This window comes from Brachionichthys hirsutus, unplaced genomic scaffold (genome assembly GCF_040956055.1).
Source record: "Brachionichthys hirsutus isolate HB-005 unplaced genomic scaffold, CSIRO-AGI_Bhir_v1 contig_244, whole genome shotgun sequence".
In the NCBI taxonomy this organism is placed as follows: Eukaryota; Metazoa; Chordata; class Actinopteri; order Lophiiformes; family Brachionichthyidae; genus Brachionichthys; species Brachionichthys hirsutus.
Window position 1 is genome coordinate 126,639 of NW_027180453.1, and position 16,383 is coordinate 143,021.

The window sequence follows — 16,383 nt, forward strand, 5'->3', positions numbered from 1 at the left end:
CTCTTCATTTCTTGAGCTTGAAACACAGACAAGTCAGAATCAATTGATGAATGTTTAAGGCGACTAATTGGAAGCAAACCCTTCCAGGGCGGCTGAAGGAGTTTTAATCCTACTTTCTAGAGATGCCTTCAAGGTATTGAATATCAATATCAAGCCCTGCTGACAAATAGTGGGTTGGGATACAGCAATCAGTTCCATTGATCTGTGTGTGTGTGTGAGGGAGAGACACTGAAGAAGATTTCTTAAAATCCCTGTGGTAAACATTTTGTGAAGAGCTTATACTAACTGAATAAGAAAGTAACTACCAAAAATCTAATTTTAATGCAGTTATGGCCCCTTTAAGAATTTTTACTAAATGCATAGTGTTGCAAACTCAAAGAGTTTTATATATATATATATATATATTAAATACAGGAGAATTAAATCAGTGTGGGCATCTTTTTATTGAGTACTGGACTGGACTGAAATTGAAAATGCCAGAAACAATCACACAAATGTAGCAGGTGATGTCTGACTTGCACGACTGCTCATTGCACAGCAGAACAGGGGAAGCGATAAAGTAAACCCACGTCACAGAATGTTTCTTATCCAGGAAACCTGCTTTCTGCACATCATAAGTGCTTCCTGCAAGCCGAGGCATTTCCCATTAGTGTGAAGCCATAGCGTCTCCCTAAGCGCTGGCAGATCACCTTTTATGGTGGGACACTTTCAAACGGAGAGAGCTGTGTGGAAATGAGCTGGTACATCTGCACATTTCTATGGTCAGCACATGGAGGGAAGTGGTGTGTGAAAATAAAAACAAGATTCACTTCCCTGTCTGAAGAAGCTGACACACACACACAGATCAAGATTTGGATATTGTTTCATTTCCTATCACATTGCTTATTCTGGCTGGATGTCTAAAGAAAAGGGAAGTAAGACTTTTTCAGGTCAATGAACATGCCTTTATCCTGTGCTATTTTATATTGTGTGTGTGTGTGTGTGTGTGCGTTTGCATGTGCATACATGCATGCACAGTGTGGGTTGATATAATATTCACCTGCATAATGCAGCAACTTTCCTACATTGAGAACATTGCCTTGAAACAGGTAGCGTGTCATTCCCGACCACCATCAGCCGAACAAGCGCTCAGCTTCCACCTTTATCTCTACATGAGCACATGGAGGGGGGGGGGGGGGGGGGGGGTTGGCATGTGCAGTCATATATAACACTCACGACTGTGCAGTCAAGCAAACGTTGGTCAATATAACTTTTATTTCCGCAAATCATACAACACACTGTAAAAATGCATCTGTATCATCACCTTTAAAAGCTTATCAGAGCTGAGATGACAGTGTGATTGGCTGAGTGCGGCTAAAGTGTCTGAGGTCACCCAAAGTATTTGCATCTCATCGCACTTTCAGAATGAAATGTTCTCCAGTTCGTGAAGTGGATTGAAATTGCAATTGAAAAAGGAGCGAGGGGAGAGAAAAAGCAGAAACAAAAAGACAGCTGAATGGCACTTTTCAGGTTTCAACGTGGAATCTCAACAGACGTTTGATTGACAATGAGGGAGATAAATAACCGAAAAACTACAAGCGCCCACCAAATCCCACCACAGAGTTTATAAAGAATGCACAAATCTGGGATTAGATTCATCTTTGAACATCGACAGATATTACGCTATAAATTGTTACAGCAGATTAGATACAAATCAAGCCGTAAAATAAAACAGTGTAAGATGATGAAACGGTATAAAGCTGTCTAAACCAAGGCTTCCTCTAGCCAATGTACTAATATGCAGTATAAACCATTTTAACTTTGCTTTTTAAGCTGTAACTGATAACTATATCTGTGCTTCTCTACATTCTAGCGAACCTATATTAACAAGTCAAAGACATGGGCCATTAAACACCATATTAAGAGACCTAAAACACACATACCAAAACCCAACTCGAATCAAGTATCTTGACACCAAACCACTCTTATTCAACGCAAAGACGAGCTTCATTCGGCCCAGCCAGCACGTTTCTCCCACAGTTCCCGTCATCTGTCTTCACCAGTGAAAGACACGCCATGCACTTTATCCCCCTGCCAGATGTTTCAAACACGTCTTCTCTCCTGCGTAGTTTCATTAACCGTGCCGGCTATTTATTCCATCACACCTGTGCGCTCAAATGACCTCAAATCCAAATAAAACCTTGTCTTGAAAATTGAAAGCATCAAACTCTACTAGTAAAAGGCTCCGGTGTGAGCTGAGACGAGGGTTTCTTTGAGCTCATTGATGTATTAGGGGTAGCAAAACCATCGTTCCACCTGCTTCAAGAGATCAGCGAAGGCTTCCCCTCTGCTTCTGAAACGACATCACATCATCGACCTGCTACGCCAGAATCCTTTCCATCTACCAACAATGGATTAGAAAAATAGATTCAAAACAATATTCCCCCTCTCGACACCGCTGGAGAAGCATTAATCTGTGGCTCCCTGTCGCCGAGCCTCGGAGATGATTGTGACTCAAACTGTGTCTCAAAGGACGCAGCTAGCATGTAATGAAGTACCGGTATGTCTAACACTTACCGGTACCTTGTTTTTCCACACAGTTACAGTCACATTTACCAAAAAAAAAAAAACATTTTAAGATGAAAAGAAACCTACAGAGTGCAATAGTCTCTTATCTAAATCACCAACATCCCACCTATACACGGGAACGCTTGATAAGGGATAAAAAGGTGGCAGGATTTCTTTAATTTTGTGCCTCAGGCATCAGAGTGCTGCACAAAGACAGGACTACGAGAAGATGTGGACCGTCCAATGAAGGGAGAGGTCTTTGCACAAGTGACCAACTCCCCCCCGGTTGTCAATTGGTCCTTGTCTTGTTCTCTGGCCGGCCGACACATAAGTCAACACGTGGCAATAACCAATCATATTCTATCGGAAGATAAATCATAAACATTTGCCAGGAGTATTTTTTTTCTTACTAATGGACGAACAATACGCAGAGCAGTCCGCAGGCGGTTACAACGATGAAGTATCTGCCAGGGGAGTCGCCTAGAAACGTGCAGTTTGACCAAACAGTTTTCTCTTTTTTTCTTTTTTCTTTTCTTTTGAACAATTATGACAGATATTCGTCATTGACGTCATCCTCCTCTTCATCTTCGTCGTCCTCATCATCCATATTGGCCCGGTCGCGGAGGACAAAGGAATCTTCGTTGTCGTCGGTGAGCAGCAAGTCCCCGCTGCCCGGGTCCCCGGAGGATTCCAAAATCACGCCTAGGAAGAGAATAAAGCGAATCTTACGAGCATGTTTGTGGCACTTTCACATCTGCAAATTCAGAATTATAAATATAAAATCCAAAATGACACTGATATCTGAGTAAACAAGTTGTTTTCTCATTCGCTGCAACCAAATTCTGTATTTTCTCGCGGAAGCACAGACCAAGCGCCCGTATCCTCCCAAGAGGTTGGCCTACCGCAGTTTGCCGGGCCGTGGGTGCGTGAGCCGGTCACCTCGTTGCCATAGCGATCCACGCACCAGCACTGGCCACTGCTGCTGTGGCACTGGTGGGATCTGTAGTAACCGCCTTCATCACAGGATGGCAGATACTGACCTGTCATCCAGAACACGGAGGCACACAGAATAAATAAAGATGGCACAATGCTTGTGTGTACACAGCGAAACTTCTGGGTGCGCTTTTGTCTACGAGAGACAGAGAGAGAGAGAGAGAGCAAGAGTCTTTGTCTCACCGAGCAGCTTTTTCCCTGCTTGCTTTTTGTTGATGCCAGACAGCTCTGCTTTACAAGGAGAATCTGAAAAGGAGAGACAAGGACTCTGGTGACTGCGGAAGAAAAACTGCAGAAGGCTACATTTTTTGGGGGATGCATCTGTTCGTGAGAGCTTTGCTTCACTGCCTTCTGTACTTTTTCCTCTTGTCGTGATGCTTGTCATCCTGCTGTCGTTGCTTTTATAAGTGGAGTTCCATACACTCGGGTGCACTTTCTTTTTGTCCATAAAATACAATGGCATTTCAATGTTGTTATTTTTTTTTTCTTTTTTTTCCAGAACACTAGTGTTTGAATGTAAAGGCAAAAATAAAATATGTGACCAACTGGGAATTATTTATCTTTAGATAATACAAGAATACAAGAAAAAAAAAGTGGTTTATTGAATATGGTCCAGTTGTCATAGCATCGGCTATAATAACACAATGCTCTCAGTTGCTGCTGAGTTTTGGGAAATGTAGAAAAATCTTATAAAAGAAGCCAAGTGTTCCAATTTTTAAATGACAATTTATTTGGAGTATATACTGGAAATATTCCCTCATTGCACAGGAAAGAAAAACATACTGGCATCTGTGTTTCTATGTCCACACAGGTGTGAATGCAATCTTAAGTATTAGCATTTGCATGTGAGTGCAGGGAGACAACATACCTGTGTACCTCTGGAAGCACGTGCACCACTCAGAGCTGGTGATTACTCTGTCGACACGTTTGTCGCACGATTTGAAGAATGCATCGGAGCACGGCTCATTCCTGTCCAGGTAGAGGCTCTTGATCTCCGATTGGTCCAGCTGGAGGTCAAAGTTTGTGTCCAGTCGGGAGAACATCCAACCCAGGGGGTCCTTACAAATCGGTGACGCCCCAACCTCAAATTCTGCCGGGCGAAGGGTTAAACCATGTGACGTGCGGCCGGGGGGCGACAACGGCTGCGATCATGAGCGAAGCACTGCTTGGTGTTTGTGCCGCGTGACTCACTGTTCTTCTCTGGCTTCTGGATCTTCACTCTCTTGTGGTTGCCATTCTCATGCAGCACTCTGAACCAATCTCTCAGACGACTCACCACCTCCTTCAGGTCTGACTCACTACACACTAAGGAGCAATAACACTAATGATTAATGATGAGAAATTGATTCTTTAATGCCCCCCTCCCCCCTCCCCACCTACTCCCTTGCGAAGGTGAGAAGTTGGGAGTCAGCTATAGCACAGCTGCCCCAAACATTCAGTATCATGCAAAAACGATACTTTAGCAGGGCAGATGGGCTTTAACTTGCCCGGAGAGGGCATTAACAGAGGCTTTGACACCATCAAATACTTTTTTTTTTTATCCAAGGGGCATTTACAGTTTATTCTGCCATGTATTCTAGCTTGCAATGTGGAGTCAAGTGTGGACCCTCGTACCTTTCTGCTCTGCAGAGCTCTTTTCAAGCTGAGCGGGACAAGGACACAGGCCAGGACACTTCACAGCTATCTTCTTTCCTGCGATGCACGCATGGTACTCTAACTTACACTGAAGGGTGAAGGGATGAGGAAGAAGAGGACGTTGACTCAGGATACTTCACTCATAAGACCAAGTGGAGCACGCGTATACACAGCTGTCTAATACGAGCGAGAGATCAAGCGGCTGTTTGCACAGGTCGGCTACCTTGGAGGAATAGGCGTGGCCGTCGGTTCCACACACTGGGGAGGGGTGGACCACAGGGCAGGGTTTGCACTTTGACCCTGGACTCTGGTACAAATTGGCATCTTTAAAACTAGAGAGTAAATTCAGAGTAATTACTTCACACAGACACACACACACACACACACAAACTGCCGCATGGCTCTTGATGGAAAAAAAAATCAGAAGATGGGTCTTGGTCTAACTGAGATTCCAGTAAAGCAGTAGTTACGTTTCATTTACATTACATTACATTTAGTTACATTTAAACTGTTACCGTTACAACTGGCCCTTTGAGGGAAGCCATAATGCTGAGAAAATGCCCTCGGAGAAAATGAGTTTGACACCCCTGATGTAGATGGTGTAAATCCAATGTCCAATGAGTGCTTTGTGAGTTCTGAATCATCATGCACCGTTCATCCTTCCAGCATCGTTCAAAACAAATGTTTTCCAAAGCATTTTTATCTGCAATCCATTTCCTTGTTCTAACATCAATTTCAGAAATAATACAAGGATTAGGATTTAGGAATTATTGTTTTTTGATGTGCTCACACTGTGTAATGGTAATTGCGTTGTTGAATGCAAAATGAGGTCAATGTGGCGTTACTGTCTTCCGTCCTGGCTGCAGCGTCCCAAACAGACACACACTCACACACACACACATAAACACATACAAAGCCCTTTCATTTCACTTGGCAGGACTTTGTGTCGGGTGTAAGGCGGTCCCAATGAGGGGGGGGGGGGGGGTGGCATTGAAATAAAAAAGTAATGTAACACAACAGTCACAAAAGAGGCAGAGACGCTAGCCTTGTGTTGCAGCATGATGTTTTCAAAATGGTTGCTCACATTTTAAACTGTAGGTTCAGTTTTGAAACCTTACAGCTCTTTAAGACAGCAAAAAACAAAAACAAACGTGCTTTGTGTGCACATGTGTGTGTGTGTGATGGAGTGTGTATTTTCTTACCTAACTCTCCTCTGACTTACACAAGAGGCAGTCTTATAATCCTCAGCCACGCACACCTTGTGGCGACTGCATTTGATCTTAAGACAGGGGTCTTTGGCTGGATCAAGGCCTTAGAAGACAAAACGGAGACAGCATTAGAAGCCTTTGGCATCCTATATATTCAGGTGACTTTTTGGCTGCGCCGTTGGACGCATTACTTAAAACGAGGGTGAAGCTGAGTAAACACAAAACGCTTTAAATGTTTTTAATGATCATTTTATTTCATAAGGCAAAAGCGTGATCCTTTACCTAAACGGTGCCTGGCCCTTATGAAGCTAAAGAGAATGAGCAGATTTAATAACTGGTTGCAGCTGGACCTGGACACGCCCAGTTCTAACGGCGCTGCTCAATAACCATCACCTGAATGGGCCGTTGTCAGAAGCATTAAGTCAGCTGTTAGCTCTCAATAGCGGCATGTAATGATGTGCGTAATTTTAAGTATTTTTTTTTTACTCAAACTGGCATTTTGTGTTTACACAATCCAATACTTTTTTCCAAACATTTTACCGTACAAGTATTGTCAAGTGTTGTAACCACAGTAAATGCTGTTGGAGGCAACATTTCCTATTGTTCTTTAAAATCCTGAAGTCAATGATACCTGCTCAAAACATTTGCTTACCGGTACTATAAATATGTTTACAGATTCAAACTGTGCAGCTATATGTCAGATCTTGCTCTCTCTCTCTCTGTGTGTGTGTGTGTGTGTGCGAGAGTTGATTCCATGCAGCCAGAGCACAGTGTCCTGTCGATGTGTCTCTGACGCTGTACTTGTAATACTGTTAAGTACCCTTGCAGCTAAAAACAGATGGAACTTGTTACAGAAGCCTCCTCTGATCTTAAATCAGCCGGTCTCATGTGTGCTCTTTCTATGCGCCGTAGGTGCCTCAAAACTAAGGCTGATCCCAGAACAGTGTGTGAATGACCTCTGCTCTAAAAGATCCTTACAGTAATCCCTGAGCAGCTTTGGCAGATTATCCTGCCGCCATCCTCCAACGCACTGTCTAATGTTATTGTTTCCCCCGACATGTCAGTGGGTGTGTGTGTGGCTGCAGGTACAGTATGTGAGTGTGTTTGAGGATCCTGCAATAAGTGAGAGTGAAAGTGATGATATCATCCTGCTGTGCGAGGATGCACGTACGACCTTATAACGTTCTATTACTACAATGACAATAAGGAGATGCAGTAGCGTTAAGCTGCATAAATCAACTGCCATTGCAGTGAGAAGATGGGGATAGCATGGAAATAGCAACTCATGCACGAGCATATATGTGTGTGTACACTAATAACTCGTTGAATGTCAACATTTGCCTAATGACGGTTTTCACTAGTGAGACGTTCACCATCCTTTCCTGCACTATTTCCACAGAGCCATCATGAGTCATGGAGCTGACTGGTCGCAAAATGCTTCCGTGTTTCAGGGAAGAGACGAAATCGTGACGAAGCGGTTTGGCTGTTCATCATTGTTCTAAAGCAGGTATGCATTATGCAGAGTAAATGTTTCAATTGCACATTTCCTGTAAACAAAACATTACATTTAAAGATACAATCCACGATCATGGAGTATATAAAAATATTTATCTGCTGTCCTGTTTTTGTAGTTGTTGTTTTTGCTTGTTTGATAGTTTTTTTGTTTCTGACAGTCAACAGTACTAGAAGTTCTTATTCTCACCCACCTTGATCAAAGGGCTTGGTCAGAGTCCATGTTCCAGGCTCCTGAAACAGGTTTAACCGATAAAAGTCATGACAAATAGCATTCAAAATGACATCTAGGAGTATATAATCCATAACTGGTGCAAGACGTGTAAATGATGTGAATGACTTTATACATATTAAGCATACAAACCTCCACTTCCTTTGTGAGAAAGCATTAAGGAGAGAGAATTCATTTTGGATTATTTTTCTTTTTTAGGAGAATTGGCAGAATGAAACAGCAACACAGCACCAAAACAACACGAAGCACAGCACTGGAGAAAACATTTTTTAAGACAATGTAATATTGATGCTTCGGCAGCTCACCGCCATGATTTATGAACATGAGAACTTTAGTAAGGATTTAATATTAAACTATTTACACACTTTTCCTGCACAATTAAAAGCGTACTGTCATGCAGACAGTGAACCTCCGTGGTTGTCACCTTGTCATCACTGTTTTTTTTTGTCTCCACAATCTAACTGAGTGGCACAAGCTACTCTGAAACTAAATGCCATGCACAATTAAACTGTCTCAACAACAATCGGTGTCCAAAGACCCAGATATGCTTCAGCTATTGGCAAAAGCCCGATTTATACTGTAATATCGGAATGTCAGCAAAATCGTTCAAAAGGGTTCAAACGTGCCGTGAAATGCAAAAGCAAGCAAATCGAAGAATCCAATTATAATATGCACACATTTAGGGACCCTGCACACCCAGTGTGAGAATGAACTGAGGAGATGGGGATAGAACATACCATGCATGTTCGGTATGGAACATTTGGGACATAGAAGACCGGGGTAGCCCTGCTTTGACAGATAATCAATTTACCTCCATAGTGCAGTAATCTATTAATTAATTATATTAATAGTTTACTGGTGGGTCAATCATCATCATATCACTCTTTCTCTCTCTGTGTGTGTGTGTGTGTGACTCATTTCATTCTCAGAATAAATAGGAAGAAAGAGAAATTGGAGCGGCATCTCATCAACATAAATCCCAGAGCGTGATTGCACAGAGATCAGAGTGTCTTATCCGGCCAATTAGAGCCTGTCTTGTTGGTTTGCGCAAACCTATGTTGTGATAATCTCGACCAATCGGTGTCAAAGGCAGTGAAACGCCTTTGACACCGTATGCTGTCAAAGGCGTATGCTGTATGCAGAATCACCTCCGACGCCCACATTTGCTCATTTATTTTATTATAGTAATCTGCGGGCATTGCGTTATATATGATCATGTATAGTCGACAGAGAAATCAATTATGACCATAGCATCAGTTATTAAGCTGCTATTAATTAGGACGTATTGAAAAAGTGTGCAATTGAAGGTGTGCATCATTATCTTAATGATTCAGCTGAATTCAGTCCACGATTCAATCATCGCCTTAACGAATGATACAAAATCAGTCACAGATTTATGGTGTATCCAATTAAAATGTCAATACAGTGGCACAGTTTGTTTTTAGAGACGCAGGCATGTGAATGTTTTTCATAAAGGTGTGGAATCTGCAGGATTTTTCATCGGTGGATCAATAATTGTCAATTCTACATGTTTCAAATAATAGACAAACCGGTTCAGTGGTTCGGCTGAAATCTACCATCAGTCATAGCCACACCTGGACTACCATAAGCTGCTTCTGGGTGTCGCCGATGGTCAGAACTGTGGAGGCGAATTGTGAACTCTATGTGTGAGAATGTGTCTACGTGCTCAGTTGTGTACTTGTACTGTGTGTTCTGACCAGCATGAAAACCCACATGTAACCAGCCGCCCACTTTCCAAAAGCAACACAAAAGATTTGAAGTGTCTGCCAAAAATAGCACATTTTAAATTTACCTCTCTGTTTCCAATTCCACCTCTATTCTTCTCTCCCCACGTGCGGTTATAGCAATCTTTTTTTTCCCTGTCTTGTCCACAAATAGAGACAGAACCATGTGCACATTTGGCTCTGCTAGTTACTAGCCCATAATATGTCATTTGCATATTCATTTTGTTTGTTTTTCTCTCCGTCTACAGAATAAGTCCTCGTCAATACGGTATGTTTTGCCTCTGACAAAATGTGTCACCCCCCAGTTCCTTTGTCCTAATGTCTTCCTTGCCTTCACCCGAACTTCTAACAGGAGAAATACGTGCACTTTTCCCCTCTACTTGTCCTGCTCAAGCTTGTCGCACGCATGCTAGCAGAAGTGTAGGGAAACACACACATTGAGGTGCTTTGAAGTGGAAAAGGCCTCAAGCTTTGCACCTCCCCTACATCATTCACCCTCCAAAACACAAACAGCGTAGGACGGACGTGCACGGCAAAAAACACACAGGGAGGAAGAGATATGATTTGAAGAGAACAGAGGAGGAAATGTTTAATCTGGTCTCATGAGATCAACAAGAAATAAATGTGTTCCTATTCCTTAACGTCATTCATGTATTTGTTGTGTTTGTCCATCCATTGTTAAATTTTCCTCCTCTAATCTTTTGGCAGTGGTGAGTAAAAACCAAGGTCCAGTACTCGGAGCGCAAGTGCCTAAAAACCCCCGAGATGACATCAGAGCACCACAGGCGGCCCCGAGCCTCTCCAGCCACCCTGGCAGGATTTAAAGTAAATAAGTGGCCAAGACCCTTCCAAGTGCACTTAGCAGGAGACTCACTTATGATTCGTGCTGAAAGATCAAAAGTGGTAGTACATGGCCAAAATATACTATTTAAATCACAGTAAAAAAAGGTTTTGGCACAGAATAGTACATTCATTAAAAAGAAAAAAAAAGTAGGTGTATCGCAGCAGCTGTTAAACGTTAAATTATGAAAAGTGTGTGTGTGTGTGTGGGGGGGGGGGGTCCCTGCAGGATTGAGATACCACTAGCAGTTTGCATGAGAGTAAAGTAACCAGCTATCTTTATGTGATCCTATCAGAGGAAGTGCAGTTTATGCATGGCTGGAAAAAAAGAAAAAACTAAACCAGTTGCAGATTTCCTAAATGGACCCTTGAGATGTAACCTGAAAATTTCCTGAAATTGTCCAATTAATAATTATAAGCATAAATGCAAAAGTGTGAGAGCAAACGTGATATTTCATGTAATGTCGATACAACTCCACTAGACAAGCGTAAAGTGAGAAATAAACTCCATGTCAATATTTGTTTTTCAATTTAGCTGAATTCCTTTCGAATGCTTCGCGGATACGCGCCGTTCCGGTGTGAAAGAACGTACAGTGCCACGGTCTATCTGGGACACGGCACTAAAGCAGGAAATGAAAGTCACATGCATTCAGAGCAGATAATGCCTCGTGCTCCACATCTACCTCTAATGCTTGAGCCTCAAGGTTAAAATACAAACGTGAATAACCTTAAATTCACCGCTATGCAGTCCACTCACTGTCATCTTCCTTTCAACGCTCATTACCCTGCTACTCCCTGAGGTCTGCCATGTCTATCAAGCCGCTATCAACGTGTTTCTCTCACTCTATATCTCAAATAGGAACACACGGCCAATGGCATCGCCGGCCTTTCGGTCCACAAAACCGATTTGCATAATCCCAATCCTGCTAGACAGTTGGACCTAAGGTGTGTCACGTGTGCGTCCACCTGGGCAGATGAGTTGGCTCGCTTGAATTTTAAATCGGAGGGAATAATGTGAGAGATGGAAAAATCCTTTTAAGTGTTGAATAGGAAAGCGTGCATTTAATAAAATTAGCACTTGCATGTATAGTTGAAAGGGAATGCTGCTGCTTTCATGCCTCTCTCCGACATCAAAAAAGAATCAAGGGATCCAACTCAAAAGAAAATACCTCCAGGATGTGCAGTAAATGGTAGAAAGACTTGTTGATGTGATTGAAGTGTATTTCCTCCACTGTTCCGCAGCAAAGCACAGCCCCCCCCATAACAGAAAACCTGTTTCTCATATGTGTGTGCATACATGCGTGTGTGCGCAGGTGTGTGTGTCTATCTGTCTGTAAATGCAAGTGCTAGCATGTACAAATCAGTTCTGCCTGTGTAGTTCTGCATGTAGAACAATCTGTGGTTAGAGGCACAATGCGCTTCTGACAAATACACTCCACCTGAAACCTGCATTGCTATTCTAAAACCTTTACGTCAGATTCTATTACTATCATAAGGCAGTAATTACCATAGGGTGGAGTAGTGAATACATCACGCTTGGACAAATGTAATATCTACAAGGGTCGGGCAATTATAAACATAGGATTTATTTTTACTAAAAAGCTCATGCCTAAGAGTTTTCAGCATGAGATATAGATGTTACTCTTGAATAGGGGCAATAAGGCCTGATGGTTAAACACTGAAATTAGCAATAACCGTCACAATAAAATAGAAGTCCTCTCAAATGAAATCATTGATCCTGCACTTCAAACACACTCTCGAAAATGAAACCAAGTATATTTTTAATCAAGCTATAAGACGCTCGACTGAGCTTCAATCTGACTGAGGCGTCTTTTTATTTGACTTTTGTACTCAGGTATACATAACATAGGTGTCAATGAATAAAACTACAATATATACCTAAACCGACAATTAAAAAAAATAAATCTCTCAGCTGCTCTATTTGAAGTAAGAGTTAAATAAAAAAATAATTGCCAGCTTCCACTGTAATGCTGGATATAAAGGCACAATTGTGGCGATCCGTCACGCAGCAGCTCCCATTGCTGTTGATTGGGCTCAGTGGGACATGTTAGACACATATCAGTACCGGTACAGAGGTTACATTTAAATATCAAATTTAGTTTGCTATACCAAAGTGTTCATACTTACACTCTGCAGTACCTTGATTCAAATCTGGTTTAGAGACTCTAAAAAATACAGTGATTTACCAACAAAACACAAAGTATTTACTGCCAATATACAAAATACAGTATGAAACTGTAAAAAGGGAGCACAACTCAGAGAAAGCTGATACCAGATAATAACTTTACATCTATTTTATTTAAACTACCTTTTATGACGAACAGTCAGGAGCTGCTTTGTGGAAAATATTCGGATTGAAGTAAATATGCTGAAGCGCAATCGCTGCTCCTTTGCTCGAGATGCGCGCGTAATAGTCTCATTCCCACCGTGACTCAGTGTATTTATAAGATCAACGTGCTCTACTTTGTCGTTTTCGCTGCAAACCATCTTCACCGGTGGGGCATGTGCTTTTGTTGTGATACTATGGGACGCATACGCTCCATATTACACACACACACATTGTATTAGAGGTTAAAGCAGTATTGTATTATCCTGGCTGGCTTGAATGGCTACTTATTTTCTGCTATTTTATTCATCTAAAAAAAAGATCCCACAGGCCTCCCGGCTGGGAGACCCTGCTGCCTCACACCTGCGCGCACCGCGCGTGTATTACTGCCTGTCGTCGTGCCTTTGTGTATCGCGGAGGCCATTTAGCGATCTCTGCTAAGCAAATGCTCCCATCATCACAGGACGGGGTCGCCCCCTGTTCGTTTACTGGCAGACGATGGACCGACACACGGAGGGCCTGTGACGCGTCGCCTGGACACGACCAGAAAACGAGGAGCGCATGATCGCAAACCAATGAGCGTAGCTATACGGGGCTAGGCTCGGAGGGGGGGTTGGGGGGGTCAATTAGATCATGAGGGGAGGGGCGACAGTGATAGTACCGGCCACAAATATGACTTACGTCTCTGAATTTATCCCATCTCCCCGCCAGCCACTTGTCATCCAAAAAATTGCCGCTGTCGGAGCGAGCGGAGACGCGTCCAAAGGCGAAGGCGCACACGCACACGCACAGCAAGGAGACGCGCAGCATCTGCGGACACAGAACCACAACAGAGAGGACATCTGATCAGCCTGCAGCTCAGCACGCATCACATCCGCGAGGAGAGCTGCGCGTCTGGATATCAGGATGCCGAGGTTGTTGTTGTTGTTGTTGTTTTTCCATCCCTACCTTGTCGCATCAACGGCTCCACGGACTGTGCGCTCCCGCTGCTTTCTGTCACTAGTGAGAGCAGCCCTCTCTCTCTCTCCCACCCTCTATCGCTGCCTCTCTCTCTCTCTCTCTCTCTCGCCCTATCCGCGCCGACCGTCTGTGCGCAGCGGAAAACGGGAACGCGCATGGCATCGTGCGCGGGCCCTGCGCCTTGTCGCGTTTCTTTTTTTCTTTTTTTTCTCTCCCCCTCATCAGAGTGAAAAACGGGTCAGAACCAGTCCTGATATTGTCATCATGGCACGGCTTAAGCGTCTTCTTATAATTATAAGCGATCAGAGGAGGTTTACTACGTGCAGGGGATGCTGACTGATTGCACACAAAAGTAGAAACAAACAAACAAATAAACAGTTATTTCAGTTATCAGTAGATGTTCAGTGGTTCCATGACAGTTTATAAAGTCAGTAACTCTTTAAAGCCCAGTCCAGTAGTATTCGATATAAAAAAGAATTCCAAGATAAGTTAATTCTAATAATGAAGTAATTCTAAAGTTTGGCCTGATGGTGGCGCTAAGGAATAGATCAATGTTTCATTATCAAGGGGTTATTTAGGTATGACACAAAAACTTGGTCTGTTCTTTAATCATTTTCTGGAGGCAAATATCCGTGGCATCAGATTGACCTCAAGGATAAAATGTTTTCAGGAGGGCTAATAGAATTATCAATGTCTACAGAGAAGTTTCATGGCCAGGCGGGTCATGGCATAATTATGCACAGTTGCTGTAGAAACCATTGTTAACCTCAGCCTCACATTTCCATCGTCATAAGAGGCTGTGGAACAAATGAGTGTGGAAAAGATGGCAGTGCGCACATATTTGAAAGTCAAATTAGAACTATGAAGTATGCATGACTGCATTGGAGGGACACACTGAGTTCACCATGTAGTGTGCATCAACTGCAAAAGCACAATCAGGTGCGTACAAGTAACAAAACAACATAGATGCGTATTCTAAAAGGAAGCGTGAAGCCTGTAAACAGGAAGTTGGTGGCGGAGAGAAGCCATGGTTGAAAGAGCAGCCGGCGTTCGTCTTCTTTCTTTGTTGCTTTGTTCACTTGTATGAACACATGACTGTGATGTGATGGGGGGGGGGGGGGGGGGGGGTGTGTAGGACTCTGAATATGTATTTGTGGGACCTTTTTAGCATTAGCACAGATGAAGTGGTATATTATGTGTGTGTGTGTGTGTTTGTGTGTCTTCCAGAGGGTTCATGCATTATTCAGTCTCTGGCATTAAAGATGTAGATGTGGTCAAAGACATATGCAGGAGAGACACAGGAGAAACGCGGCCGCACGCAGACCTCTGTTGTTGCAGCTCTGCCCGGATTAATCCCACTGAAGTTGGATTTTCTCATTTTCTCCTGTAAATAACATAAAAAAATGTTGAATCAATCTCTGCACCAAGAGAGAAGAACAGATAAGTATAGATACGATTGAAGGGAAAAATAGGCTAAAAACAGCGCAATGTGTGAATGTTTGCTCTCAACTGTGCATGTGTGCGTGTGTGTATTTGGACAAGAGAGGCATGAAATGTGTCTCAAGGAGCTGAGATTTCACAGCCCAGTGACTATGTCTTTGTGCACCTGCTCCTTGAAACTGTGGTGAGGGAGGAGAGTGAGGTGAGGGTGGAGAGTTAGCTGAGTGAGGTGAGGGAGGAGAGTGAGGAGAGTGAAGTGAGGGTGGAGAGGGTGCAGAGGGTGCAGAGTGAGGTGAGGGAGGAGAGTGAGGTGAGGGTGTGGAGTGCAAAAATGTTGACTACACAGAAAACATCACCGTAAGATACCTTTACCACACAAAACCATTTTGCATCACACAAACACATTTTGGAATGAACAATAAAGTTTATTGTGTCCTGTTCATCAGCAATTCATAACTGTAATTCGATATTTTAGAGTCTGCAATATCATACAATTGCTTTTATTACGTAATTTAATTTGATGTGAGTAGTTATTCTACAACACCACATTTATGTTATTATTGAGCATCTGTTGCCATGGGCACCGATGTGTCACTATGACAACCTCCACTCTTCCGTTTTATTTTATTACTACTCATCCTGTTTGAGGTGAATGTAAGGGGCATTTATGTGAAGGGGGGCAACAAGTGGCTAGCTGGGAGATAGGATACATTACAGCTATGGGATAATTTCTCCTCTATTTAAAAATCTAATTATTTTTTTCAACATTTTGACTTATCAGGGTTGAAAAACACAGATCTTCCTAAAAACATTATAAGAACAATCGCTCCATTCTTCAGAGGCGTCTCAAGGACAGCGTGACAAGGAGCTCGTGTGCACAATACCAGGAACCCAGCTTTTTTTTTTTTTCACGTTAAAACATTT

At 42.8% G+C, this 16,383-nt stretch overlaps 1 protein-coding gene across 2 annotated transcripts; it reads right to left on the bottom strand.

Moving 5' to 3' along the window:
* Positions 1 to 1,235: 1,235 nt before the first annotated feature.
* On the bottom strand, positions 1,236 to 13,869 carry LOC137915013 (testican-3-like). Of its 2 annotated transcripts, XM_068758493.1 has the most exons (11): positions 13,741 to 13,869; positions 8,260 to 8,268; positions 8,090 to 8,129; positions 6,378 to 6,486; positions 5,399 to 5,507; positions 5,155 to 5,263; positions 4,732 to 4,845; positions 4,409 to 4,630; positions 3,724 to 3,786; positions 3,450 to 3,587; positions 1,236 to 3,249 (listed from the first exon to the last, which is right to left on the bottom strand). In XM_068758493.1, exons 1-11 carry the CDS (start codon positions 13,867 to 13,869, stop codon positions 3,092 to 3,094), a joined length of 1,200 nt encoding a protein of 399 aa, XP_068614594.1. In that variant the 3' UTR covers positions 1,236 to 3,091. The 2 variants fall into 2 exon arrangements, with proteins under 2 accessions (XP_068614594.1, XP_068614593.1); XM_068758492.1 differs by lacking the exon at positions 8,260 to 8,268.
* Between the last annotated feature and the right edge of the window lie 2,514 nt (positions 13,870 to 16,383).